Source organism: Macrobrachium nipponense, chromosome 10, assembly GCF_015104395.2.
Source record: "Macrobrachium nipponense isolate FS-2020 chromosome 10, ASM1510439v2, whole genome shotgun sequence".
NCBI classification, from domain to species: domain Eukaryota; kingdom Metazoa; phylum Arthropoda; class Malacostraca; order Decapoda; family Palaemonidae; genus Macrobrachium; species Macrobrachium nipponense.
Window position 1 is genome coordinate 96,072,252 of NC_087204.1, and position 17,606 is coordinate 96,089,857.

Below are 17,606 nucleotides of genomic sequence, written 5' to 3' on the forward strand. Positions count from 1 at the left end.
AATTAGGAAATGTAAAGGGGAGGTACGAGGAATAGGAAAATTTGGGTATGCCTGTGGTGGGAATGTTGCGTGAAAATGTAGAAATCGAAGGGGTAGTGTGGATGGATGAAGGTGACTTTTGTGTGATCGAGGAAGGAGTGATAAGTATGATATGTTGTTAGGATACAGGTTCCTGAAGAAGTGTGGGATGGTGGTCCATCCGAGCAGGAATATGATTGAGTTGCATAGGAAGGGGAATGTACATGGAGAGTTGTACTTGGATGGGGATGGAGGAGTAAGCAGTAAATATGGAAGAGTGCCGTTGGTTGCGAAAGAGAGTGTAAAAGTGCCGCAAGAAGTTGGAGAAGTTGTTAGTGTGAAAGTTGCGTGGCCCGATAGTCTTGGGATTGTCAAAGGTGACAAGTGTGCATATGTGGTTGAGGGTGTGGATGCGAACAAGTGGTAAGAGCGAGTGTGCATGTGTACGACGGGATTTGGATATGGAGAATCCTCGGGTTTTTGTGGCCTCATTGCCGAGTGTTAGGAAAAAGCGATGCGGGGTATACGTGAGGGTGATTGTGTGGGGTTGTTGTATACGTTGGTGGATGTGGACGACGAAAGATATGTTAGGGTGCGGCAGGTGATGACAGGTAGCATGAAAGAAAGTGATGAGTGGAAGTATGATGAGTTGAGAGAAAGAATTGGGGTGGATGAAAATGTTGGTGATGACGAGAGGGAGCGGTTGATGCAGATGTTGTGGGATAGGCGGGGTGCGTTGAGTCGGGGTGTATGAGGATTTCAGGGGATCTAAGCTCCCAGAGTTCAAGATAGTTTTGAATGACGATACCCCATATATCAGCGTCCCCGACACTTTTCTGCGCCTATTGCCCGAGAGATTGAGGAACAGTGTGAGGAACTTGAGAGAGTGGGAGTGATCGAGAGGAGCGAGAGTGACTTGGAATAGTCCCATAGTCCCCAGTACGCAAGACAGATGGGAGTTTGAGGATGTGTGTGATTACAGGAAGGTGAATAAGTGACTGTGAAGGAGCGATTCCCGATGAATGTGGTGTCTGATTGTGTGTATAAGATGCATGGGATGAGAGTGTTCACAAAATTGGATTTGGTAATGGGCTATTACAGATGCCTCTTGAGGAAGGGAGCAGGCATGTTACGCCTTTTTTCGAGTGGTAGCTGCCACTATCAATTCAAGAGGTTAAGCTTTGGATTGGCTAATGCGCCTGCTGCAATTCCAGAGGGCGATGAATGTAGTTTTGGCTGGTTTTGATAGAAGGAAGGTGTGCTGTGTTTATAGATGACGTTTGATTGCAAGTGAGACTGTTGAGGAGATGTGGAACTGCTTGAGAAGGTGTTAGAACGGTTGGAAGAGGTTGGAGTGAAAGTGAAGCTGGAGAAGTGTACGTGGTTGGCTGGGGGAAGTGGAATTTCTTGGTCATAAGGTGAGTGCGAGTGGTGTAAGGAAGAGTGAAAAGTTTGTGGAAAAAGTAAAGGAGTTTCCACGTCCCCGACCGTGCGGGAGTTAAAGGGTTTTTTGGGTTTGATTGAGTTCGGGAGGAAGTTCGTTAGGGATTGTTCGGGTATAGGGAAGCCGTTGACTGAATGGATCCGGGAAGAAAAATTGTACTAAGCTTGAGTGGGATGAGCCGAATGGTGGGAGCATTTGAGAGATTGAAAGAGGAGGCTGCTAGGGACGTCACCTTGGCTTTTCCCCGGCCGGACTACAGTGAGGATGCCAGTAAGCTTGAGTTGTATGCTGATGCTAGTAGGTTTTAGTATGGGGAGGATGCTTGGTGGGGCAGATGCAAAGAGGTGAATGGGGAGGGGACAATTGAGTGATGCGTATGAGTAAAGCTTTTAATAAAGCAGAGCTTAAGTATTCGGTTTGGTTTTGAGGAAGGATCTTGCGCAATAAGGTTTGTTTGTGTGAAAGCGTTGAGAAAGTGTTTTTGTATGGGGTAAAATTTGTCATAAGGACAGATCATCGGCCGTTAGTTTTATATGATCAAGAAGGAAAGTGTGAATGCTAGGATTGCGAGAACAATTGAGGATTTGAGTGAGTTTGATTTAGCTTAGAATATGTGCCGGGGAGTAAAAATGTGATTGCTGATACGATGTCTAGGATGCATGGTAAAGGACAGTGGTGTTGTGAAAGAGACTGGGATCCGAATATGGTACCTGAGGGGTTGGTTGGTTGAAGAGAGGTTTGAAGGAATGACAGAATGTGAATGAATGTTTTGTTTTTCAGCATTGAAAAAGAAAAACTTGGAAGGTAAGGGTCTGTTGAAGAGGTACCCGGTAGTGTGAATGAGTTGCGAGTGAAGTTGATGAGTGATGTGCAGAAGAAGTGGCATGTGCGGAGGAACAAGGTGGGCAGGAGAAGTGTTGTATGAATTGTTGTCAGCAGTAGCTGAGTTGTTTGGAATAAAAGTGTTGTTGTATTTTGGATGGGACAGACCGGTTGAATATCGAGGAAGGGTGAGTACTGGTAATGAACGTGGGGTTTTTGATGATTCAGTGCGGGGAACGTGGTTGTAATTGGTTGGTTACAAAAAGGGACTGTGAAGGGGGATCTGAGTCAGAATTGTGGAAATGGGGAGTTAGCTGAGGATGAATGTGATGAGGAGGATTGTGATGTGGATACCAGGTGAATGTGTGTATGCATGGGACTCGAGGGAAAATGGTGACGTTTGTCCAAGTAAATGATAGTGAGTATTGTAGTTTGGTTGACACAGGGGCACAAGTTTCCTTGGTGAGTGGGGTCAGTGGTGAGTGAACTTGAGAGATGTGATTGGGAAGTGAAAAGGCAGTCTACAAGTGTGAGAATATCATGGGTTAGGACAAGGAAGTGTTTTAGTATGGGAAGAGGTACGGTTAAAGGTTAGGTTGGGAGATCTTGAGGTAATGCATAACTTTAATAGTTATAGGAGAAAATGATATGCCATCTTGTTTTTTATTAGGGATTAGATTTTTTGAGGATCCACGATATAGACGTAGATGTAGGAAATGGAATTCTTAGAAAGGGGGGCAGGCAAAGTAGCTAGGATTCAAGATGGTAATGTGTTTGTAGCAAACTTTGTGGGTATGATTGATATTGCTAGGAGTGAGAATGATCTGTTGATGTGGAAGGAAGAGATTGAGGAAATGCAAAATAAGTGCCTGGAGATAAGTGTGTTGCGACAATGTGTTTTTTTGGAGGAGTGCGTGTGGACGACTGGCCATGTGAGTTGGATGTATATAAGAGGGTTGCTAAACGTTTTGTGGTGTGCAACAACATAGTGTACTTTTTGCATCAAGGAAGGGGAGGGTGTATGACAAGGAAGGGTGTATGTGCCAGTGTTTTCTGTTGAGTCAGCTGTGAGTATGTGTTGTTGGTGCATGATCGGTTTGGGCATATGGGAAAAAATAAGTTGGGGTGGGAATGCATGAGAGAGAGATTGTATGCTCCTGGGTTGAGTAAGATTTGTGTGGATGTGGTCTGTCACGTGTGAAGACTGTCAGAGGGGAAAGTATCAGAGTGTGCATGCAAGTCCACCTGTGTTGCGATTGCAGATGAAAGAGCCGTTTGAAATGCTTGTGATTGATTGTGTTTCTTGCCAGGACTGCGAGAGGACACGTGGGGATGATTGTGATGGTGGATCACATGAGTAAATTTGCTATGTGGTTTCCCATCAAAGATAAGAGGAGTGAAACTGTTGCACGAATGGTGGGTCAAGTGATGTTGCCCATGTGTGTGTGTAAGCCGGCAAAAATGTTGAGTGATAATGGACCTGAGTTTGTGGGATGGAATTTGAAGAAATGTTTGAAAGGAACTGGGGTGGGTAAATTGTGGCATGTGTATTTTTCTACTCCGTAATATGCCCAGTGCGAATGGGTTGGCTGAAAGGACTGTTAGGTACGATGGACTGAGATTTTGCGAATGGATGAGTGAAGAGCGACAAGGATTGGGGATATTTGTATGTAGGGACGGTGCAGTTTGGGTATATAATTTCCCACCACTGCAGAAGAGTATAGGGTATGTTCCCTTGTAAATCATGTGTTGAATTTTGAAAGGATTGTCAGACCGCGGTTGGGTCTGTCAGAAGGTGATCGGGATTTGTGGAAGAAAGCGAGTGAAAGGTTTGAGCGTTTTTTAAGATTGGGGATAAGGGTTGGTTGAAAGAGGTGGTTTGAGATGGGAAGAATGAATGTGAATAAAGTAAGGGAGAAATTTGAAGGGCCTTTTGAGATTTTTGGAAGTGGGACCGAGTGGATTGAGTTATGTTTTTGGGGAAATTGCGAGTAGGTGGGGGACTGGATGAGGTTAGGGCACACCATAACCAGCTCCGTAGTGGAGGAAGTACCACACTATGTTCGGGAGAATGCGATGAGTGAGTGGTTTGAGGGTGAATAAGTATGAGCCGACTGTTGGTGAACAAATTGGTCTGGAGATCGACAGTTGTGTTGGTTGAGTATGGAAGAAAACAGAAGAGTGTGGAGAGAGGAAGTGGAAGGGAAAAGCGTGAACGGCATGGTAAAGGGGTTGGTGGTAGGGTGCAAACGGTTGATAAAGCGTGTGCTACGGATGACTTTGGGGGAATGAATGATACTTGTGGTGTATGTGGGTTTGAGTTGACAGGGACAAGTAAGACTTCAGTGAGAAGGAAACTGAATAGTGAGGAGGTGGTTGATAGGATGGATAAGTCTTTGCAGGAGTTTGACAGAAGTATGGATGAACTGAGTGTTGTTTGGTGGCCGAAATAGGGGAGATGTTGGAACCACCGAGTTGGAAGACATCGGTGAAGTAGTGAATGGAATTTGGGAGGATGGTAGTGAGGGAGATAATGGGAGTGTGAAAGAAAGTGGTTTGGAAGAAGTGAATGGCAATGTAACTGAAAGAGTGTATGATGGTCCTCAAAAAATCAAGAATCCAGGGGACCTGCATCTGAGCATCCTTGGGTGTTTGCGAAAGGCAATTTAGTGTGGATGTTGTGAGTGTAAGGAGATGTTGTCAAATGTAATGGGGGAGGTAATATGGAGGAGTAATTTTAGTTTATATTTGACAACATCTACAAAGGTTGTGTGAGAGAGAGAGAGAGAGAGATTGGTGGAAGAATGAATGGGAGTGGTTAGATGGCGGTCGGAAGCATGTCTGTTGTGGCGCTTGTAGGTAGTCAATGGGAAGTCTGTTACGAGAGTTGTAAACAGTGAGGCGTCTGGTCAAGTCGTGTTGGTTTTGGCAGCAGTTTTCCTTTGGTGTGTCGTTGTTTGGGTGTTATTTGATAGATTTTGGGGTGTGAAGTTGTTGTGCGTGTGTCTGTCTGGTTGTGGTGAGGTTAAGAAGGTTGGTGGTGGCATTTTCGGTGTCTGTTAGTGGTGGTTGGGGCAGGTTGGTTTTGGCGGGTTGTTGTACTGCTGTAAGTCGTGTGGTTGTCGTGTTTTTTCAGGCGGTTGGTGTTCATCTGCATTTAGTCGTTGGGTTATTGAGTTTTTGTGGGGTTGTGGGTCCCGGGTGGTTGATTTGTGTTTGGTTGTCGGCGGTGGTTGTGTGTTGGCTACCCTATAGCCTATATCCAGTGACGACAGCACAGCCTAGTCCTAGGTATCAGAAGCCAGCGGTGAGTACCTGTTTGTGTTTTTTTGTTCGGTATGTAGGGTATTGGGCAATTGTCCTGCTGTGTTTTTTAGTGTTAAGTGGAAAGTGTGATTGAGGGTGGGTTTGATAGCCAGACAGGTTAAGTTTATGTGGGGAGGTTACTTGTTTTTGTGATCCCGCCACAACAACACAAGCCAAAGTATTCCCGACATGTCGACCAAAGAGTAGAGAAATGCAAACAAGTGGTGAATGCCTTTCTGGGAAAGCAGACACAGCCAGCAAAGAACAGTGGCAGGTGGTGCTGGGAATCCTAAACCTCCCTGGAGAAGCTAGTACCAACAAGAAGGCTACACTTCAGTCCCTACAATGGATGAATGAGGTTTGTTTTGGTCACCAACAGTAGATCACCCGTACGAGCAATTCCCTTGTCGGCAGAAGTGAGGAAAGACTTGCTGTTGGTGGGTGGACGACGACAATCTGACAGTGGGTGTCCCCCTTCAACAATCCTCCCCGGACCTCTTGCTGTTCTCGGATGCATCACTAGAAGGCTGGGGAGCCCATATGGAGGAGTTGATGGTGTCAGCAAAATGGAGTTGCAAGGACAGAGAACTCCATATAAACGTGCTGGAGTTGAAAGCAGCTTTCCTGGCTCTACAAGAATTCAGGAGAGAGTAAAGGGACACTCGGTGGTATTGATGTCAGACAACACCACAGTAGTAGCTTATATAAACAAGCAAGGAGGCCTAGTTTCTCGGCAGTTACATGTGATGACAGTTCAACTTCACCATGGGCTATAGAGAACCTGGTAGACATCAAGGCCAGGTATATTCCGGGAAAAAGAAACATAGTGGCCGACAAGTTGAGCCGCAGAGGCAGTAGCAGAAGATGCGCTACAACACCCCTGGGACAATCTGGACGTGTACGCATTTCCTCCATTTTGTCTAATCCGTCAGGTTCTGAACAGGGTAATGCGATCTCAGAACCTCAAGATGACCCTGGTAGCCCCGTTATGGCCGAAAGCAGAGTGGTTTCCAGACCTACTGGAACTCCTAGTAGATGTGCCAAGAGAGTTACCTCCATGGAGCAACCTTCTGTGTCAGCCTCACGTGGAGAGGTACCACCAGTCGGTTGAAGTCCCTATCGCTTCACGGGTGGAGACTGTCAAGTATCTCCTCCGAGAGCGAGGGTTTTCGCAGAAAGAAAGCAGCAACTCAGATGGCAGGTAATATCAGAAAATCATCTGCGACAGTACCTATACCAAGGAAGTGGTCAGCATACTGTGATTGGTGTCGTAGAGGGAACGTGTCTCCACTCGGTACCACTATTCAGCAGTTAGCAGACTTTCTGATATATCTCAGAACAGAAAAACATATGTCTGTATCTGCAGTGAAGGGGTACAGGGCTGCTCTAGCCTCAGTCTTACGAATGAAAGGAGTGGACATATCGTCTTCATGGGAGTTGGCCATGCTGATGAGGAGCTTTGAACAGTCATGCCCACCAAAGGAGCTAAAAGCCCCAGATTGGGATCTGACCAAGGTACTGACGTAGTCTGACAAAACCCCCCTACGAAACCACTAAGGCAGTCCACGGATAGGAGCCTGACCCTGAAGACAGTCTTCTTATTGGCCCTGGCTTCAACCAAAAGGGTGGGGGAGCTGCATGGCCTCTCATATCTCATAAAGCACTCGAGAGGTTGGAGATCAATGGTGTGTGAGTTTGTCCCAGAATTCGTGGCAAAGACCCAAAATCCAACAATAGTAGACGGCAGATTCGACTCCTTTACCATACCTTCCTCCTTTACCATACCTTCCTTGGCAGACTTTGTAGACAACGACAAAGCTGAGATGCTCCTGTGCCCCGTCAGGGCACTAAGGGAGTACTTAAAGAGAACAAGGCACCTCAGGCCGGGTGCCAGAGGTTGTTCGTAAGTACAGGACGGAACAAGAAGGAAGTGTCCAAGAATACAATATCATTTTGGCTAAGGGAGACGATCAGAGATGCTTATACTGCAGAAGACAGAGGGTCAGATAGCCAGGTGGGAGCTAGAGCTCATGACATCAGGGGTGTGAGTGCTTCCCTGGCATTTAAGAAGACCATGTCTGTGGATAAAATTCTGAAAGCTGGCGTGTGGAAGCGCCAAACAACTTTCACCTCATTTTATTTGAAAGATGTTGCCCATAGATCCTTGGACACCTTTTCCTCGGGTGGGTCCAGTGGTGGCGGCCCAACAAGTGATATAGTTCATCCAGTGCCCCTGGCGGGGTCAGTTTGCGTCTAGTCTAAGATGAAGGTATGAAAAGTAGAAATGAATGGGATGACTGGTCTTTTTTCTTTACTACTTTCTTCCTACTCCTTTAACTACGGGCAATATGAAGGAGAGTACCGTCATGTGCTGGAACGGACTAGATGCAGGTGAGATGGTCAGCCATACTGTGAAGCTATCTTAGCTGATGATATACTTTTCAGTAGCAACACACCCCTCTGGATAATAAGGAAAAGAGGGGTGAAGGTGGATCCAGTCGCAAGGGACGATAACATAGAATGGTATCTACACCCAGTGGGAGGAAACCAATAGATCCGCTTATATCTTTGGTCCTAGGTTCATTGTCCATTCTCTTAGAATTCCCTATACTATATTCGGAAATGGATAAGGTGGCCAAACTCCCAGTCAGTTGCTGAGAGGACTTACCTCCCTCCAATAGTAAGTCTATCCTAATGTTAAGACCGAAGGTTTGTTTCGTGTATGAACAAATACCAAATTTGTAACTAATTTGTATTTTTCATAACTAACAAACCTGAGGTCTTAACAGTTAAAGGCCCACCCCGAACCACCCCTCTAGCAGTCTAAACTGGGTTAGAAATATAATGATGGGTCACAGGTAGCCGTGGGCATTCTGGGTATAATGCCCCGTGACTGGTATAGATGCCATTAGTCCCTGGATCTCACAAGTGTAATTTTAATTCTACCGGTTTCCAGCTTGGCGCTAGTAAATCCTAATGTTAAGACCTCAGGTTTGTTAGTTATGAAAAATACAAATTAGTTACAAATTTGGTATTTTTTCATTTGTTTTTGTATAGTGTTGGTAGGTACATGTGTTTTGTTTTTTGTTTTGTTTTGTATAGGTGTAGGTCAATTGTCTTGCTGTATTTTTTGTGTAATGAAAGTGTGATTGAGGGTGGATTTTGGCAGCTGGACTGATTAGGTATATGTGGGGGGGATTCTGCAGCTTGTTTTTTTCTACCTTGTGATCCCACCACAATAGTGTGCATGGAACTTGGTTGCATCATCAGGGCTGAATGATTGTTATAGACTTACACTGAGGCCATATTACACACTTTTAATTAAGCTTTGGTGATTTTGCAGGTTGGTTTCTGCTGCTTAGGAACAACAAGAGGCAAAGCTGGTGCTAAAGGGTTTGTCCGAGTTGATCGAGATTATGTTTCACAGTCAGCCAAATTCTTAAAGGAAGGAGGATGTTCTCATTTTCATCTTATTTCTTCACAGGGAGCTAATAAGAACTCCACTTTCCTTTATACAAAGACCAAAGGTAAGTACTGTCTCCTGTTGTGTGCATTATACATTGGCTTCAGCATGATCTCAAAATACAATACAAACCTTGTACAGTAAGTTCCAGAAGTGAAGCGACAAATCTCAGAATTGATCGTACTTCTTTAGAAACTCATGGGGTTTGCAGTTAGTAGTTTTATTCCAATTATTGTCATCCTATTTATCTGGTAATACGTATCAGTGAATTAACTGTATAAGCGCACAAAGTATTTCCCCAGTGAATGATCAATGTTAGTTGCAGTAATTGTTTGTTAAAAGAAAAAAAAAGAATTTCCCCAAAGAACTTGTGCGGCTTTCAAAGTGTGATATGAAGTGTCCACCATAGAGTGCAGCAGGAACCTTGAGCATAAGCATTGGCCTAATATTTGTAAATTAACTTTCTACTTTTATGGCGTTATATCGAAAGGTATTATGATTCCTTTTGATAAAGCACAGAGAAGTTTAGCATCTGATTAAATGAAATATAAATAAGACGAAGTTGGTGTAAAAAAAAAAAAAAAAAAAAAAAATGAAATCCAAGTTATGTGCGCGTTTAGCGTTGGTTACAGGGTTAGGCCTATTTCAAGAATCAAGGAAATATATTTTTCAGCTTGTTAGTTAATAATTTCATGGAATTTCTCGATTGAGCAAATTTTTGCATGCAGAATTGCGTTCAGGGTCGCACCAAACAAGTATTTTCGTAGGTTTCCACCTTTTTTTTTTTCAGTGCATAAGTGAGACTATTCTTGTCCTTACGATCCGGAGTGTGAATACGCTTGGCGAGCATTATTTTAATTAGAGTATCCCCTGTTAAGCTCTCTCTCTCTCTCTCTCTCTCTCTCTCTCTCTCTCTCTCTCTCAGGACGTTTTTATCTATAAGGAATAACCAGAGGTCTGTTTAAGAATCGAGCACAGGCCTATTGGTCATGGCTCGGGGTGCTTCTTTTATATATATTATATTATAGTATATAACTCATATACTATATAGATATATTTTTTATATATATATATATATATATATGCAGTCAAGTATTATTGCATAACAGAAATTTATGAGTTTTTTTGTAGATATATATATATATATATATATATATATATATATATATATCTACAAAAAACTCATAAATTTCTGTTATGCAATAATACTTGACTGCATGGATTGAACGGATTACTGTTTGTCTTAAATTTCACGGTTGGGATATGATTCGAAGATTTGAGGTAGTAGGTTGAAGTGAAAAAAGGTGGAGTTAGTATTGTGGGTATGTAGGAAAGGGGGGGGGGGGTCCTGTCCCGTAGAAAGGGGGGGGGGGGGGGGTCGTGTTTCTCCCTACTTAACCAGATGGTGATTTTACGGATGTTCTGGTTGCTTGCGACCGACTTTCTTATTTTTTATATAGCGAGTCTGTTTCCCAGGTGCAAGGACAGGTTCTGGTGTCGGTCCTGAAGGTTCTATCTTTGCCTAAATAACAGACAGTGGCCCTGCATTGTAAGCCTTGCAATGCCCGGAACTATAGGCCTAGTCACCTGAAGGTAGCAGCAGAGGTTAGAGCCTTTCTCGAAGATGGTGTTTTATGCTCGGTCCCAGAAGCTAGAATCAGAACTACCAACCACCCCCAACTTCTCCATTGAATCTAGGTGCATTCATGGTTGATTAGTGTTTTTAATGTCGCAGAGATTTTCCTTTCACATTCTATTGATAATTGCATGGTTTTATGCATCTTCGCTAAAATAATTGATAATACACTATAATATTAAATATTTGTTTCCACATTGCTCGAAATATACATTGGTAATGTTGGTAATTCTGTGTTGAACGAGAATTTCAAATTGTTTCGTTTCTATAGTTTGAAGTAATTGCTATACTTTAAAATAATTACTATTACCGTAATTTTTTCTTATGATTGTTATAAATATCATAGATTTGATATTTGTGCATCATATGTTAGCTTTATTTTGCTTGATAGAGGTTTCACTGTAGAAAAAAATATATATATTTTTTTAGCTAGAGATTGTAGTTGCCAGTTAGTGAATTTCGAACGAAATTCTCTGAAATTTGTCGCTTCAGTTTTGGAACTTACTGTACATATATTTTACTCACATCATACTTCCCTCAAGGACAGTCATCAGTTGAAGAATGAAGTCTAGAGTTGTCTTTTTTGTTGAGTAACCCTCGCTGGGTAGTGTTTCCTACTCATTTCACCATTGTCTTTAGTACCTTTTAGTATCAGGATGCAGACCTAAAGTTTGTTCTTGAAGATAGGGAGTATGAAACCCAAAACATCTCAGCTTCTGTAAGAATATAATAAGAAGAGAGAGACTTATAGCTGGTGGCAGATTTCTTGTCTTAAGTGATTTTGAATGTATAGTGAACCCCCTGTATTCACAAGGGACCCCTTCCAGACCCTGCAAATACTCAAACCTCCTCTAAAAACCTAAAAATTCTTATACCTAAATATTTTAATAGTTTTATCACAAAAAGTGCATTTTAGTCATGAAATTTATATGAAAATATATTTATTTGATATTTTACAGTGAAAAATACTGTGAATAGGTGAATTTTCCGCAAATAATGGGTAGATATGATCCATAGAGAAACCCACATATCATGTTTAGTCAGAATTTTTCTAGGAAATCATTGCATGTATAAGCTATCATCAAGTGACATTTTGCTTGAAGCATTATTATATACTATACAAATATTTCAACTCTCAACAGATATGCCACATGACTCACTTTTCGTGAAAAGATTGAAATACAAAAAGCAGTATTTTGCAAATGCCCTTGATTATTGTTAAGTTAATTTTAACTGTAATATTTTACTGAAATCCTAGGATATTGCTATGATGAATTTCTGTGTGAAATGCACAAAGTAACCAATCACTAGCCCCAAGTATTCCTAGTACAGTACAACAGGTACCAGAAAATATAATTTGCAAAGTTATTGTTGACACAAAAATTCATAATTTGCAAGTTTTCTGATCACATAAAATGTCAAGAAAATCGACAGGTTGAATTATGAAAGTATGGTTGAGAGGTACCAACTGTGTCTTGGAGGCAATGAACTTGCCTGAATTGTGGGATCCCCCTTGAAATATGTTCTTAGGTGTAGGTTGATGGACAGCAAAGAAACAATTTGTATTTGAATTTAAATTACCATGGTGGAGGATATATGGATGGTTGATAGAATGTAAATGACAGATTTTGACTGTGAGGTAAGAAAGGTATGTGCTTGAAAGAATTATTTGCAGAGGCTTGGAGGGATGTTAACTGGAGATCACTAATGAAGAAGAGGCAAATCAGGAGGGAGAGAAGAGAAGTAAAAAGGATATTACATAAAGAAGGGTTGTTCATATTTTGCTCTTTCAGACACCATTAAGAACCATCAAATAGATAGCATAATTTTTGTCATAGAGTAGAAATAAAAAATTTCTTGCAATCATTTACAATTTTTTTCCTCTAAGTGCTTAAATCTCTTCAGAAATTTAAGCAAGTTTCTAGATCCTCTAAACCTTTTCCACAGGTTTTAAGAGGGAGCTATTACATGTAGTACCCACTCTCATCTGGACTCTCGAGTACTCTTTGGTTTTTTAGGACCACATACAGTCTTCCTTTAGAAGCTTCTTAGATCACATGTAAATGGTCAACCACTGTTACAGTCCTTTAGAAGCTTCTTAGATCACGTGTAAATGATCAACTACTGTTACAGTGCTGCTCATTTTCTCTTTGATCACATACTTTGTTTATGAATTAGAAATCGTTTTCTTGTATCTTTTGGCTGTGAGGTGAGTGAGAAAGGTATGTTCATGAAAGAATCATTTGCAGAGGCATGGAGGGATGTTGAATGGGAGGTCACTAATGAATTGTTTACAGGTGGAAGATGAGGCTTCCTTAAAGGAAATGCCTCACTTGCTGATTATCAGGACAATCTGACCAATAAAATAAGGGTTTGTCGACCCTTTGTTTATATGTACAGGCAGTCCCCGGGTGACGACGGTCTCGGCTTACGACGTTCCGAGGTTACGACGCTTTTCAATTATATTCATCAGACATTATTTCCAGGGTTACGACGCCTACAACGCTCATCTGGCAGATGAAATATGACACCAAAAGTGCAAAATAATCAATATTTGAAGTTTTTTTTGCTGAAGAATGCCATAAGAATGCAGTTTACATAGTTTTCAATGCACCCAAAGCATTAAAAGTAAGGTTTTCTTAGGATTTTTGACGATTTTCAGCTTAGGACGTGTCTCAAGAACGGAACCCCCATTGCAACCCGTGGACTGCCTGTATTTGATAAGAAATTGTTTGAATATTTGATTTCTTGTCCAGTACAGCATCAACAAATTATCTTCATCTCAGAATGGTTACAACCAGAGTTCTTTAGTAGCATATTGATTTTAATTTTTAGCAAGGTGATTTATTTATGAACTTGCATTCAGTACTGTTCTGCAGTTTTGCCTCGAGCAAACTTGACTCAGTCCTATCCCATAGTAAGAGTTTTCTTTGTAATCATGCAATCTTTTATCATGAGTTTGCATATTATTTACACATGGAGACCATGTTTATTTTAGGAGAAACAGAGGATCTGGTAAAGGAAGTTGGCTTTCCCCGTCTCTCTATCTATCGACCTGCCCTTTTGTTGTGTGATCGAGAGGAATCCCGACCTCTGGAAAAGATTGCCCAGGTAAGTTAACAGGAATGTATTTTGATTGGGCTTCAGAATACAGGCAGTATTTGTAGTAATAGAAAACTTTTACATATAAATACTGTATATATAGTTTGACCTGGTATTTTGGAAGTGAACATTATAAGTAGCCTAATAGGCCATTGTTTGTAACTGTAAATAATATTAGTAATATCCCTGTAAATAGATAGGGCTTTAGTGGATTTTGTTGCAGCTTGAAAAGTAGTTGTTAGATGACTTGTATGGGATATTGCTTTGAATGAAACAGGGAATTTAAGGATGCCTGCATAAATTTGTCTCCTTGTAGGTATGAGACCTGTCATTGCATGTAATCCTTCCAGATTGTAGTGCGAGGATTTGACTGGCGAAACAAAATCAGCATCCCTACATATACAGTAGCTAATGCCATGGTTGCTAATACTTTGGACTCCCAAGCCACAGTAAAATCAGAAGAAACAAAGGTTGAAATATTTGAAAATAATGATATTTTAAGGCTTGGTATTGACTAAAATGCTTTTGAGTTTTTGTGCCATACTTGTAGGTAAGGTTGCAACTAAGGCCTTTTATGTAAGTGCTTGTAAGACAAAAGGTTGTTGTTGGTGTCATATTTTTCCTAACAGCTGAAGTACTACATAGGGTTATTTATTATTGCCATCAATATGGATGCTAAGCATTTTTAGCAAACTTTAGAATATTCTTTCATGTCTGCATCCAACTTGAATGTTATGAAAAAGGAAAGCACATTACGATATAACAGTACATTTCACTTTAAGTTATGAAATGAAATTGTAAGTTATTGTTACACCTTATTTCCACAATTGAAAACTTGTATACAACTGTACTTGTGTTTACTACAGAAGTAGTAGGATCTGTCTTATATATGAAACATTCCTTATTAATTGCAGTGTCTTTTCTTGAAACACTCACAACTCTGGGTAGATGAAAAGTCGAAACTGTATTTTCAGAAACACAAAGCATAATTACAAGTAGTTCCCTTGAATAATGTATTGTTGAACCATAGAAGTAACATCTGTTTTTAAAGGTCTATAAATAGTACAAGTTTGTGCACTAAAGATTTTAGTGTAAGGTGCACTGATATTGAAGTGGTTGTAGAATTAGAATAGTCTTGAGGTTGTAATGTCAAGTCACTACAGATTATGTTTTTGTAACTTGGGTTAAGTTATTCCATTTTGTTATCTTGGCAAGGTGCACAGGATTCCGAGTTTTGATGGAAGCTTTATGTAAATTTTTCTTGAGATAGTTATATAGAAGTGTAGTTATATAGAAATTGTAGAGAAAGATTTTGGCCATTTTTTGTAAGTCATTAGTTCTGCATTGGTAATGATCCTAATATTTGGCCGAACAAATGAGAGTAACAAGATGGAGCTTGTGTTTTATGTAATTATTCAGGGTTAAATTCAATGGAGAATTTGGGATATAGTACCACTTTTTGCCATCTCTTTAATCCTCATAAAAGAAACATTTTTCTGACAGTGCCACTTTTTGCCATCTGTAATCCTCATAAAATAAAGCCGCCTTTTATGACGAAAGTTAATATACAATTGGTTAACATTTCTCAACTGCACCTCAATAGGTGAACAAAACTCAAATCCTGTCATCAGCATTTTTCCTTGTACGTTGTTAGAAGTTAATTAGTTCCCGAGTCCCTTCTCTTTGGTGCCTTGCATTCTCTGCCTGAATTCCCATGGGGTCTAGGTTTTCATCTTTGGTTTTTATCCTGCTTGATTATTTGGATTTTCCTACTACTATATACTTCACTTATTCCCTTTGTCACAAGTCATCTCAGTCTTTGAAATCTGTATTTTCCAATTGTAAAACTAACCTGTTAGCCCATGGAAATTGAGGTTGACATTAGTTTTGTTATATGAATTGTCAGTCATGACATTGAAGGACCCTTTTTCATCAACAAAAACATTCATGTTTGTAATACTGTGTTCAAAAAACATTCATGTTTGTAATACTGTGTTCAAAAAACATTCATGTTTGTAATACTGTGTTCTAAAGTACAACCAGCTTTGGTTCTAGTTGCCTGGTAAGTTCAGAGCATAGGTAAAAATAGACTTTCAATTTGGTGGCTCTTGATATTGTTATGAATGATTGGGGTGAACTGTAGTGTATCTTATTTCAAGCAGAAATTCTGGTGCTCATCTTTTCATCTTGTAAGTGATTCCCACTCAAATGAAAAAACTGTTTTTCTTCAATTCTGTATTGATTAGGCCATGAATCTTGTATGAAGGGTATGATGTAGTTGTGTGGATCAGTCAGGCATGAGAGTTAATGGCGTAAGTCAGTGGAACGTTATTTGACATTAAATGATTAAGGTTACTTACCAACTATAGAAAGTGACAGTTGCTAATGCGGGAAAACTTATCAAACTACTGCACAGGCACTTTTAAATTTTATATGTCTGCTTCAAGTTGCAGGTATCTAGCAAGTACGTACAGATATTGCGAAAAAACCCGTCAGCATTGTCATACTTATACAAATAGCTTTGAGAACTTGTATATTCATTCCCGATAATGCCAAATACAAAAATTATGGGATTTTGACTTGTATATCCACTAGGGAATTAGTCTTACATTGACATCTATTGTGAGTTATCGTGCTGTGAATATTCATTACTTGAAGAATTTAGATAAAAACAAATTAGTAATGAGCAGTATGTTTATCATGCTTTAAATATGCATTCTTCAAGTTCTGTATGATAGCTGTGTGTGCCTTAGCATTTTAGTAAGAAAAGAAAGGTAAATAATGAATATACACATTTTTATGAATGGAATATGCAAATGTGTAAGTTTAGAAGCACAGGGCACACAACAAAACTGCAGTTCATTATTCTGGTATATGTTCTTATTTGTCGATAAAGACTTTAAATTTTAAAATGCATTTTACTGTGTATCAATTGTCCTTGGAAAAACATGTTTAGTTTATTTTTAGTTCATGTGACAATGACTGGTTGTCTAACACATTTTATTTGGGATAATTCATACCTATTGTTAAAGATACCTTATATCTCCAGTACAAAAGGAGACGTCGGCTATCTTGAAAAGTACGCAAGTATCCAAATAATTTTCTGAAATTTATATTACAGACTAGGCTACTCTATTGCCTGATTGATGTTGAAACACGTTTTTCCTAGAAAAAAAAATGATAAACCAGTAATGAAATGCCAGAACAAGTCATTTATTATATACCACTGATGTAGTAGCTTCTCTTCTAAGTAAAGGTGCTTTTGTTTCTAGCTTCCACAGAAACGTTACACATTTGAGCTATTTCTTGTGATAGCAACTACTGTATTTAAAAGCATAAATTGCAGTCAATTGCTATCGTAAGAATGAACTCACACTTCTGTGATATCTGTAGCATTTATAAGTATTGGATACTAAACTGTTGTAGGTATGTAAAGCTCATTTTTTTTTTTTTAAGAATGTGCAATACATACGGATCACATTAAATTTCTTCTCCATAGTTATTTTTTTCCAGTGTTGTGGAATAAAATCAGAAATTATAGGAAGGGTTTTATTTTGATGTCCTCATTGTCTTTGTTTCCATTGTTTTTTAATGTTAATTTCACTAAATCATTATATTAATAAAGTATACAGCATTTATAAGCCAATTTTAAGTGACTAATGGCAGGAATTCAAACATTGGTTAATGGCAGACATATTTTGCCCATGACAGAAATACATTATTGTTAGGCCACATGCCTACCAGTAGGGCTAGGGAGGTCTGTCGGCATCAATGAGTGCTCGGTGGTTTTATCTCCATATAGCGACTTTCCCCAT

The 17,606-nt window shown here is 40.1% G+C and overlaps 1 protein-coding gene across 5 annotated transcripts in view; it reads left to right on the forward strand.

The window, feature by feature from the left end:
* Window positions 1-17,331, forward strand: part of LOC135223779 (oxidoreductase HTATIP2-like) — a 50,084-nt gene extending 32,753 nt beyond the window's left edge. For all 5 annotated transcript variants that reach the window (XM_064262559.1, XM_064262557.1, XM_064262556.1 and 2 more), the window contains 3 exons: window positions 8,934-9,117; window positions 13,688-13,800; window positions 14,142-17,331. In XM_064262559.1, coding sequence (XP_064118629.1) covers window positions 8,934-9,117; window positions 13,688-13,800; window positions 14,142-14,309 — 465 coding nt within the window. In that variant the 3' untranslated portion in view covers window positions 14,310-17,331. The remainder of the gene's footprint in view (window positions 1-8,933; window positions 9,118-13,687; window positions 13,801-14,141) is intronic.
* Window positions 17,332-17,606: the final 275 nt, after the last annotated feature.